Source organism: Balaenoptera borealis (genome assembly GCF_965194805.1).
Source record: "Balaenoptera borealis genome assembly, chromosome: 21".
Classification (NCBI taxonomy): domain Eukaryota; kingdom Metazoa; phylum Chordata; class Mammalia; order Artiodactyla; family Balaenopteridae; genus Balaenoptera; species Balaenoptera borealis.
In genome coordinates this window covers 19456672-19468976 of record NC_138880.1, presented here as the reverse complement: position 1 = coordinate 19468976, position 12305 = coordinate 19456672, and the positions used below count along the sequence as shown (strand labels likewise).

At 36.5% G+C, this 12305-nt stretch overlaps 1 protein-coding gene across 9 annotated transcripts in view; it reads right to left on the bottom strand.

Annotated features, from left to right (window-relative positions):
- The window catches only part of MICU3 (mitochondrial calcium uptake family member 3), a 130106-nt gene that overhangs the window by 73440 nt on the left and 44361 nt on the right, over window positions 1-12305 (bottom strand). For all 9 annotated transcript variants that reach the window (XR_014239030.1, XR_014239031.1, XR_014239032.1 and 6 more), the window contains exon 2: window positions 2442-2595. Coding sequence is in view for 5 of the 9 variants with exons in the window: in XM_082374800.1 (XP_082230926.1) it covers window positions 2442-2595 (154 nt within the window). In the remaining 4 variants the exon portion in view is untranslated. The remainder of the gene's footprint in view (window positions 1-2441; window positions 2596-12305) is intronic.

Below are 12305 nucleotides of genomic sequence, written 5' to 3'. Positions count from 1 at the left end.
TCCAGTTAAGCCAACCAGAAATCCTTAGTACTCACTACTCCATCATTACCATTGCCACCATTGTTAGAAGCTTTTGAGGCTTGGACAAGAGTCTCCTCTCTGATCTGCTCATGGCCACTCTGGACCTCTGTAATCTGTCTCCACCCTGAGATCTTTCAAAACAGAATATAATCATGGCAGGCACCTGTTGAAAACAAGACAACAGGCCCAAAATGGAGTTGCCTATGCTAAGCCCCATGTCACCCAACTGAGACTTAATTACAGTGTCAGTTCTCTCCCACATGGAATCTTAAACCAGTCATCAGGAATCACCTGATCAGCAGCAGTTAGGTCATCTGTCTGATAGGGGTCTGATAGACCCCTACCATCTCCTGAAGGCACGTGACCTCACAATAACCAACCTGCTTTTTTTTGCCTATTATAACTTACTTGTTCCTGCTTCCTTCTGCCTATAAAAGGCCTTTCATTTTGTACAGCTCCTCAGAGCTCCTTTATATCTGCTAGATTGGATGCTTCTCAATTCATGAATCGTTGAATAAAGCCAATAAGATCTTTAAAATTTACTTAGTTGAATTTGGTTTTTTAATACACCAAATTCTCCTGCAGCTTAAACCACTACCACAATTTTCCATTACTTTTAGGATAAAAACAAAAATGTTTAATATCAGCTTACAGACTCTGAATGATTTGGCCCTACCCCACATACCCATATTCCACATACCATACTCCTCCTTGCTCTTTGCACTTAGAGCCACCCAGATCTTTTTTCCACTCCTCAAATGTATCACACTCCTTCTTGTCATGGCACCTCAGCACACGCTGTTTCTTCTGCTGAAATTCTCCACTCCCAATTTCCCATTTACCTAGCTAGCTCTTATGGTTCATATTTCATGGTGATATTTATTTCCCCAAGGAAGATTTCTCTGAGCTACCTGAGTAGGTCACTTCTCAAAAATACACTCTCATAGCATCAAGAAACTTTCTTTCATGGCACTGAGTTATATTTTGTTGTTTATATGTAAATTTTGTTGATCAGTGTTGGCTTCCTCCACCAGACTGCAAGCACCAGGAGGGTGGAGAACATTTACCTTTCGTTCCCCTCACCACTGTATCTCCAGTGCCTAGTGCAGTGCCTGGCATTTGATAGCTGTCCTTGACTACATGTCATTTAATATTCTGTGAGATGAAATGGGAAGGGTGCATAAAAGCACTTCTGCTGCCTTCCAAAGTACTATGGTTGTCTTGAGAAAAAGTACTCTGTGATTATTTGAGTTGTGAACTGAACTAATTCCTTTTTTTCATGGAACCCAATTTTTACTTGAAAGAATAACTGACAAATTATGGTTATTGAGACCTGGGTATTTGGCAGACATTTTTGTACAAATGAACAAAGTTGCTTCTTGCTTAAAGAAAACTGACAGTATTTGTTGTTAATGATAACATTTGAGATTTCAAGTAAAAATCAGAATATTGGAAAACTTGTATACACCACGAATTTGACAGCTTTCCAATAAGTAAAAACTTTTCTGATGAGATTATGACAATATTAGTGAATGTGATTTTTTAAAAATATTGTGTAATGAAATACGTCAACATTTGGAATATCTGCATAATTTAATAAAACAACATTTTCCAGTTGATCTTGCAAGATTATATAAGGGAAAAAGATCCATTCAAAGTGCAATGTAGGCCAATGTATTTTAACAAAACAGATAACAAAAAAGTTTCAAAGTCCACATTGCAACTAAACTTTAAGAAACTACCATTAGCCAAGTATTGATACAGTACCAAAGAAGAATATCTACAATTATCTAAAAGACTACTGAAATACTCTTCCCTTTTCCTACTTCTATATTTGTGAGGCAGATTTTGTTCAGATACTTCCTGAAAAACAATACATTGCAACAAATTGAACACAGAAGCAGATATGAGAATCCAGATGGCTTCTATTAAGTCAGACATTAAAGTAACTTTGCAAGAATGTACATAATGCCCCAAAATTTGAGAACCACTGCTCTAACACATGGAAAGGTGAAAAACAATTAACTTATATTTACACTGCAGGAGCCATGACATATTCAGAAGAGATATGGTTAGAATTTTTGTCCAGGTCTAACTGGAGCCAGCACTCTGAGTTATTCTGTTTAGACTGGATATAAGAACTGACTTGGCAGAGTAAGAACCTATTATAAAGAGTAAGGTAGTGTTTAGTTGGATGTACTGAGAAAGACGAAACAATAGAAATTTCTGAAAACAGAAAAGATACCAGTAGGAGCTGATAAGATATATTAGTCTGGTAACATTGTAGAGCATAGTATCTTTTGAAACACCACATTGCTTGCTTAGTTGTTCTGAAAATTATACTGCTCCACATTTTTACAAACTAGAGACAAGAGAAAAATCTTATAAAATTATTGAGATAACTGAAGAAATATACTTACATTTGGGCTCATCTGTTGTAACAGCCAAAATAAAATCATATGGAGTCATGAATAACTGCCCTTCACATTCTACAGTCGCAAACAAACGAAATCGCTTTTCCCGAGATGTTGCATAGAGATCTAGGTCTTCAATGTCTGTTCTGCCAACAGCAACCTAAAGTAAAGAAAGCAAGTAAGTCTGGACTGTGTGAAGTAACACCTCCTTTTAGAAGATAAATGTTTTCAATTATGTTGATAGTGAATTAACAGAATAAATGAAAAAGTGTGAAAATATTGTCTTCTGGAGAACTTAATCATATTATAAATAATTACCCACATGAATACAATGAACTAATGTTCAAAAGATCCTACAATGAATATCATTAAGGTTCTGAAGACTTTACACTGGCACTTTGAAGGACCTGTGATTTATTTCTTCAGTTTCAGTCTCAGAGAACATTAAATTTCTGACCTAGTAGTTTCTTCAGAAGGAACACCAACACTTGCTGAATGCCTACTATGTACTCTCTATATAGGCTTATTTATTTAATCAGAACTCTTTTCATTGTAGTCTATTAATCTTCTAAAAGAAGAAAGGGAAAGCCTGATAGGCTGTTCATGGCGACCACTAAGGAAACCACTTAGTGGTAGAGCTTAGATTCGAACTGAAGTTGCTAAGTCTAGATCACTACAGTAGAGTTACCACCAAGGTTCACTCTGAATTCTACCTAAGGTTAAGATGAGCAGAATCAAGAGTGTGTGTATATGGGGGGAAGGGGATCTCCTTTTGTCTTACTTAAAGATCTTTCCTTGTAGATAAATAATTTCTCACTATTATTTATTTTCTCTCTGAACTATAACAAATTTTTTAATAAAATGATTTTTTCCTGATTCCATAGTTACTACATATAATTTAGAAGACAGAATTTAAAATTTTATAGACATAATTGTTTTTGTTTTCTTTTTTGGCAAAAAATTGGGGTTATACTATGCTGTTCAGTAATCTGATCCTTTTTACTTATTAATGCATTTTTGACCAGAGACGTATTATGGCTACAAAATCCTCCAGTCAATAATGTGTTAATATATCATGTGTCATTTTTCCATGTCACTAAATAGTCTAGTAGACCATTTTTAGTAACTATATAATATTTAATGGTAAATGTTTGTAGCCTAACACAATTAATGAATTCTAACTGGTTGACTATTTAGGTAATTCATAGTACTTTACTATTATAAAACAATGTTATAACGACCAGCCTTGAAAATATTTAAATATATCTACAAGTAGTTCCTTGGGGTAAACTCCTAGGAGTAAACTTGATTGGTCAAACAAAATCATTTCATACATATTATCAAACTGCCTCCAGGGAGTTTATAGCAATTTACATGACTAGCAACAATATAAAAATTGTATTTTCACACATTTCATAAAAAATTATTTTATATCAGAAAAAAATTCTTATTTAGGATGACAAGCTTAATCTCTTTTTTGTCTCTTCTATGTCTACTAAGTCACTATGCAAATTATGTACAAATTGTCAAAATTATTTAAACATCTAATATTTTGAGAAGTTTTATCAAACAAACCATAAGAACTTTCAGTAAGGAAACGACATTTTGTATTTCTAAGTTACACCTTACTAAATGAAAAGCCAGGCAAATAAGTAATCTTTTCCCACTGTTCTGAAGACTAAGACTTTTCAAAACATTACAGAAGTAATCAAATAAAAAATTAAAAAGAAAAATTTTAATGCCATTTTTTAGTGGCATGTATAAATAGGGAGAATCATATAAATAGGGAGAATCTACAATCTCAGCCCTTAAGGAATATACAATCTATATGGAGGGACAAAATACTACTTGGAGAGACAAAAGGTACAAACATGGAAAAGAGAATAAGTCAAGTTAGAGTAAATAGAAGAAAAGCACAATAGATTGAGGTTAATATGAAGGCTTCAGGAAGAAGAAAATATGAATTTTAATGTCAGGAAGAGATATGAGCATTCTAGGTTTACACGGCATATTTGAAGATGGTAATAGTCTTCCTGGAACAGAACATTTGCATTCATGTAAAAGGGTAGGTAAACTGATACCAATTTCTGAAGGCAAGACTAAAGCACCAGGATTTAATCTGACAGAAAGCAAATGGCTTTAGGAGATTCTTAAGTGGAACAATGACACAAAGAAAATGGTGCTTTAGAAAGATAAAGCAACCTGGTACCAGACATAAGCTAGCTCAGCAGTATATTAATAGCAATACTCAGGTAATCCATTTGTATTGGGAAGTTATTTTGACTCTACCATGGGTAAGGAGACACTCAATCACTCAGTGTCAATAACAAGCGATAATCTCCCTGAATACTCCTCCCTGAATATTCCTCAGGGATCAATCTACCATCTTAAGTCCCCTTCTGCATATATATCCCAGCGGTTTCTTCTTCCTCTTTGGGCAGGGAAACCAATACTGTCTGTGACCACAGTTTACTCTCCTGCTTTCTTCTTGCTAAGCCATTTCCTTGGACCTAGGTGGCCCCAATCAACCATGACTCATCTCCACTGAATTTCCTGGAGGACCACTGAGTGGGGAGCACTCACTGTTTCTGCACCACAATCTGAAGTCATGTTTCAATCTAACGTCCGGAACCACAATTTTTGCCTATTTCCTATGACCTAATATGGACTTGATCTGTGACTTCTGCCCTTACCTGGTGCTGCCATTACTGCTCATGAGGTGCCTGTGTTTTCTCATCAAACTTTCCTTCCTTAAGCCCAGTCCCAGCAGGCCAAAGCTGCTTGACCGCTGCAGCTGGGAATCTGATCCACCTGTGAGCTGATGCTGACAACTCCTCTTTCTCCTTAATGTCTACTAACAATCAATTAATGAAGCCTGTGGTTCTCTCTCTAATTTCTCACATCCACCCACTGTTACTACCTTTGTTTAAGCACTCACTGCTTCCCTAAAATTTTACAGTAATGGACTATGGTTTTTGCCTCTAATCCATCCTATATTAAGAGAAAGAAAAGGAAAAAAAAGGCAGAACTGTGGAACAATTTGTATTCTTTAAACACCCAAGGAACGGTATCAGAAGAAATCTGAGTTCAAGGTTGTCATTAAAACTCCACTGTATGTATGAGTTCTACCTCTTGTTGCCTTAGCAAAAGTACCCATCATTTTTGATAATGGCACTAGGTGCCTACTGGTCTGTTTATCACCTTAAAAGAAGGTGTGGGGAGGAGTTTGGGAATGGTTTGTGCCCCAGACAAAAAAATAAATATCCTAAAAGGGAAGAATAGGATTTACATAAAAAAGAGATAACCAAAGCCTTGGTGCTTAAATGGGCTTCCTGCTACTGCAGTTGTGTTGCCTCCTCCATTGCCTCTGATCAGTGTAGTGTAATAAATCACATAGTGTAATAATACACCCAGGAACTGCTCAAATGAACCATGGACTTGTAGAAAGTAAAAAACAATTTTCTCATGAGATCACAGTAAACTGGCCTGATCTTAGAACAGTCGAGTTATCATCAACTGGGAGGACTGAGCTCATCTGGCTGGAGGATGGGATGGGATAGAGAACAGAACAGGAAATCAATACTTGGGTTGGTTTTTTTAAAATTAATTAATTAATTAATTTAAATTTTTGTCTGCTGTTGGGTCTTCGTTGCTGCGCTCAGGCTTTCTCTAGTTGAGGTGAGCACACAGGCTTAGTTGCTCTGCGGCATGTGGGATCCTCCTGGACCAGGGATCGAACCTGTGTTCCCTGCATTGGTAGGTGGACTCCCAACCACTGCGCCACCAGGGAAGTCCCTGGGTTGGTTTTTACACTTTCTGTTCTCTTACACTGACTGATTTGCCTGTTCGTGCTCAAATGCCATACTGCTTTAATTGCTATAGCTTTTGATTATGTTTCTGACATTAGGTAAAGCAAGACTCTATCTTACTGTCAATCTTTTAAAAATATTTGTGCTGATTGATATGCAATTTTTTCTTCTAAGTGAACTGTGAAATTAAGATGTCAAATTCTGTTTTAAAAACCCCACTGAGGGACTTCCCTGCAGTCCAGTGGTTAAGACCACAATTCCAATGCAGGGGGCATGGTCAGGGAACTAAGATCCCACATGCCATGCAGCGTGGCCAAAAAAAAAAAAAAAAAAAAAAAAAATCCCACTGATATTTTGTTTGGGAGGACATTGAATTTTGGTGTAATTTAGGATGACTTGATTTTTCCCAACTGGGAACACGGATGTCTATTTATTCAGGTCTTCAACTACATCTTTCAGTAAAGTTTTACAGTTTTCTCATATAAGTTTTAAAATAATTTTGGTAGATTTACTTATACATTTCATAGTTTCTGTGTAATTGTGAATGGAACCTTTTATTGCTATTACATTTTCAGTTGGTTATTTCTGATGAATGGGAAAGCTACTGACTAGTAATTTGCTTTGTATCCAACTAACCTTACTAAATTCCTTCATTAATCTTAATAACTTTTTTCTTGGCTTTTCTAGGTAGATAATCATAAGTTCTTTCAAAATAGTAAGAGTTGTAACTTTTACTTTTTAATATTTAAACCTCATCTTCATTGTCTTAATTACTAAAGGTTTAAGTTTCTAAAAATGACGTTGAATAATATCAGGAATATTAAGCATTCTTGTCTTGTTCCATAGTTTGCAGAGAATGCTTTTAATGAATTGCCATTAAATGCAATGTTTACTATTGGTTTTGATAATTATCTTCCACCTTAAATCAGGAATGGGTGTTTACCTAGTCTCCTTTGGTCACTGAAAATAAATGAGTTTATAATTAGAATGGTCTTTAGAGATCATTTGGTCCTCTTGTTTTTTTACCTTTCTACCAGAATAACAACATAAATGTGGTCCCCTAACAAAAATTAAAATGTGTTGGGCAAGTAGAAGCATAAACAGAAATCCCCGAACAAAAACTCAAAAGGAATTGGACAAAATTCTATACTATTTACATTATCTTTTAACTATTTTTGGTTTCCAAGATGAATATTTAACATCAACTACTGAGCTAATGTGAATTCATTCATTCAGCAGACACTTGGTGTGTGCCTACTAAATACAAATGAATTAATTATAAAATAATTAGTCAATTGGTAGATAACTTTATCTAAAACTATTTTAGGGACAAATGTAAATAAATAAGCTTGGTTTAATTATGTCTAACTACTTTCAAACCTTTCAGTTGTCTACATGCCTCTTTCTCTGCAGTTTATGAACAGACTATTTTCTTAATGAATGCTCTAATGGCACAGATGAAGAATAATTTTTTTTTTTACTGTGGTAGAGTTCTAACCAAGTTAAACTTTACAGTGTTTTGGAGGTTGACAAGGAGCAGTGGTCCATGAAGGCCAGCTGAGGACACCTGACCTGACCGACTAGAATCTCTGAGAAAACGGACAGCTTCAGGCCAGTAGACCACCAAAGGTCAGAAGGAACTCAGACCTTTCAAAGATTCAGCTTTGCTTTTGAACTTTCCAAAGTTTAAAAAATCTAAACCTTCTTAAGTTATTTTAACATCACTACTATGAACACTCAGAAACAAGAACCAATAAATAAAGGTAGAAAATGATACTCAAACTGGTTTTCTAATCCTCTTGGCCATGACAACGATCTTGTATCATGTTAATGATCTGAGCCTTTCAAAAAACAAATACAACCATTTCCCTCGAGCATACTGGCCTGAATCTGTAGGTATAATCCTTATATTACAAGGAGCAGGTTAATTACACCTGTATTCACTGGCCGATCTACTTTAATACCTTTTTTGCTCATCTAAATCCAGTATATCTTGGGAATTCCCTTAGGACTCCGCCCTTCCATTGCAGTGGGCCCAGGTTCAATCCCTGGTCAGGGAACTAAGATCCCGCATGCCGTGCAGGAAGGCCAAAAAAAAAAAAAAAAAAAAAATATATATATATATATATATATATATATATATAATCTCCAATATATCTTTTAAAAGTTAATTTCTAAAACCTAAAATTAACCTAAACATCTTTCATAATATGTAGTTTCAGTAAATTATACTTTTTACATCATATATTGCCAATATAGTTAACAATAAGTATAATGTACCTAAGGTGAGTGGGAAAATTAACCAGAAAGCAAAAAGCCTGAATTATATCCATTTAGTTGTTAAGACATTAATTGCTAAAATGTAAATCTTTATTATAAATCCAATATTATGTACCTAAAAAATAAGCCTTTCAAAAGTGGTAAAGTATAACTAGACCATTTGTGAACCACAGGGAAGAGACTGACAGGTGTTATACAAGTCATGTTCATTTAAGAAAAATTCTTAATTTCTATAGGTTGACAGTCAAATTAAAAAACAAATACTTGGGAAGTTGAGGAAGTGACAGCCTTTAAATCGTTAAGAAAAAGTAAAGAGAAAACCTGTAGGCTTATAATGGCTAGAAGAAGAAATAGCCTCTAAGAAGCTGGAGGGCAGTAGAAGTACAGATGGAGCTGAAGACCAGCTAGTTTAGCTTCTAAGAAGTAATCTCTCCAAAGTAAACACAACACAAAGTTTCCACGTTCCATTTTTTTCCTGTAGGTGCCTCTTTAAAATGGCCTACTTTATAAGGTGAAATCCTTTTTCTGCATGTACTCTTGCCTTCTTTCTTTGTTTTTTGTTTAGTTTTTGTTATTATCAGCAGACACATTAAGGAAGCTCTTAAATGCAGGAAGACTGAAACTAATTTTTGTCAGGCAATAAGTAGAACATCAAACCATGGAGTTTATTAATTATCGATTTAAAAATTTTGCTCTAATTAAAACTTCTTAAGAGATTGAATTCGGGACTTCCCTGGTGGCGCAGTGGTTAAGAATCTGCCTGCCAATGCAGGGGACACGAGTTTGATCCCTGGTCTGGGAAAATCCCACATGCTGCAGAGCAACTAAGCCCATGCGCCACAACTACTGAGCCTGCACTCTAGAGCCCACGAGCCACAACTACTGAGTCTGCGTGCCACAACTACTGAAGCCCATGTGCCTAGATACCATGCTCCACAACAAGAGAAGCCACCGCAATGAGAAGCCAGTGCACTGCAATGAAGAGCAGCCCCCGCTCACCGCAACTAGAGAAAGCCCATGCGCAGCAACGAAGACCCAACGCAGCCAAAAAAAAAAAAAAAAAAGACATTGTTAAAAAAAAGAGATTGAATTCAATTAATATTATTTGTACCTTGAATTCAAGTTTTCCCTGGTTTTTGTAAGAACCAGAGTCTTTACTGTGAGAACTCTGATACTGAAATAGTGTCCTTGACTCCCCCTTCCTCTCACCATCTGAGGTTGAAGATACTTAAGGACTATTTGTGGTTGCTTCACATCAGTCTCTGGAACCAATCCTGTCTCAAGTTGGAGGTGTCCAAAGATTTTAAGGCCAGAGATTTGGGTGGTGGTGTCTGTCTTGTTCTGGGTCCAGGAACTGAGCTCCTGATTTGATTCCTATCATCAGAATCCATCCTTTATTTCCCAGTTCCAGTACCTGATTTCCTACCTGTGCCTGAGACCTTCTCCTGATCCTTCAGTAGCTCCCCTGGAACTACAGTACATGCTAAGCTCCCCACTCCAGTGCTTGGTATTAAGCTGCTACTTACCAGGTCTCCCTGATGCCTCATTCTAGACTCTCTCTGCTATAGAGATCCGCTAGTTATCAACAAATTCAGTGGTTGTCCACTGCTAGAACTTTATGAAACCAACTAAGCTAATCCTAACCAAAGTCTAGTCATAGCCTGTTGATAAAAACAAGAATGAGTCTAACTTCACTCTATGCCTGGAATGAGCTCCGGGAACTGTACTGGTCTCTGAGCAATGGCCAGCTCCAGGAATATTTTACATCAACTTCCGTTTCCTGCTCAGCTTTTCAGTTTCTCCGGAGGTGAGCCCTGATACCTTTGTAGCTATTGCCAAGGAGATGAATCTTTGCTCCATATCAAATGGTCTATGTGATTCTTTTACTCAGACTCTTAGGAAAGCGACCTGCAAGAAAACCTTCTGCTGCCACACCCTCTCTACTATATAAGATGCTACTCCAAATCAATCCTACTTAATCACATCCCTTGTATTAACGTATCTTAGACTTTGACAATACACCTTCCCTGAGAGTTAACCCTGTACCTTGGATAAATCCTAGCTATTTCCTTTATATATCCTACTGCTCTATCGCTTGTACTCTTTCCTCCCCATTCATACTGTGTTGCAATTACCTGTCTACATATGATTAACATAGTGCCTGGCATATCTAAGAGGCTTGGTAAATGTTTATTGCATGAATGAATGAATGCTTATGGATGAAAAGATAATTGGCAACCGGATAATAAACAGCCAAAGGGATACTGAGTGTGGGTCAGGTGGCAGTGAAGGACAACCAGAAGAGAGGCTTCTGATCCCAAGCTGGGAATCTAGACTGAGATAATAAAAGAGAACCTAAAGCTTTAGTGAGAAAGGTACCACACTATAACCTAGGTGTATCCATCTTTTCAAAGTTGTTCAAACATACCATCTTCGTAACTAATGTTGGTAATTGTTTAAGTTATCTATTGTAATAAGAAGCCTTATGGGATTTATTTTTCATTTTGGCTGTTTTTTATTTTAATAGAGTAAAAATTCCAGTAAAATGAATCTCTTCTTAAGTGCAGATTCAGGCAAAAGTATTAATAACTTCTGGCTTAAGTCTTAAAATTTGGAGCACTAAATTCTCAGGCACTCCTGCCAAGTGACTGCAACATATAAAAACTGGATAATTCAATTTTTTCTTTTTTTCATATTTAGATTTTAAAACAGGGTTCCACGTACTTAACTTTTTAAAGTAATTACTGATACTAGGTATATATTACTTCTGTTGCCTTCTTTCAGTTATACATTACCAATTTTTTCCTACAATAAAGAATAATTTTTGCTTCTATGATATCTTTCCAAAAAGGACAGTAAAATTCACAAATTCTAGCTTCTGACTACAGGAATAACAACAACAACAACAAAATGGACAGTATAACTGGTGAGAATTTTATCGGTATATGAATTAGGGAAGGCCAGAAAGAGAAGAATATAGCTTTTCACATTTAACTGAATACTGGGAGTTACAACATAGAAGAAGGTGCTTGGTTATCATTAGAGAAAAAAACAAACATAAATATAATTTGAAAGAGATTCAAATTTGGTACATTATCCTTTATGCTACATGGAGGACTGACTGCAAGAGGGGGCAGCAGTGGAGGGGCAAGAAGCCAGAACAGGAAAGGTGTAGAAGATGTAGCATACGATTTATTTGGCAAAATCCTGAACCAAGTACAAGACCCAGACTGGGGACCTTAGCCAAGAATATAAGTGATACACAGGGGTTCAAGCAGCAGGCAAATTCGCTGAAGTCCACTATTCAAAGAAGAGATGAGTAGACCAAGTCAGAGGAGCCTGAGTTCAGGAAGAAGTTTAGCTCCTTGAGAATTGGCATGATGTCACTGAGGGATAAAACAGAAATCCATAAGATTGGGGCTAAATCACAGGGATGAGTTACATTAACAATGTTGAAAGTGGTCAATTAGCCAGTGATCTGAAGCGCTTTATATTCTCCTGTTGGTTTTAATGTCCGTGGTGAGGTTGAATCTACTCGTGGGCAGTTAGGTGAGCTTTCACACCAGAGAATATAGGAGACAAGTGTAGCTAACAAAGTTAATTCACCGTCATCAAAAAATAATTCATTTCCCTTCTCAGTGATTAAGGCTCTCACCAACTAATCCTTTCTCCACTACATTAGAGAGAGTAAGCTAAATTCCTCAAATGTAATGGCTCAAACACAAAAGAAGTGTGTTCATTTCTCTCTCATAGGAGCCCCGAGAAGACAGGCTAGGACTGG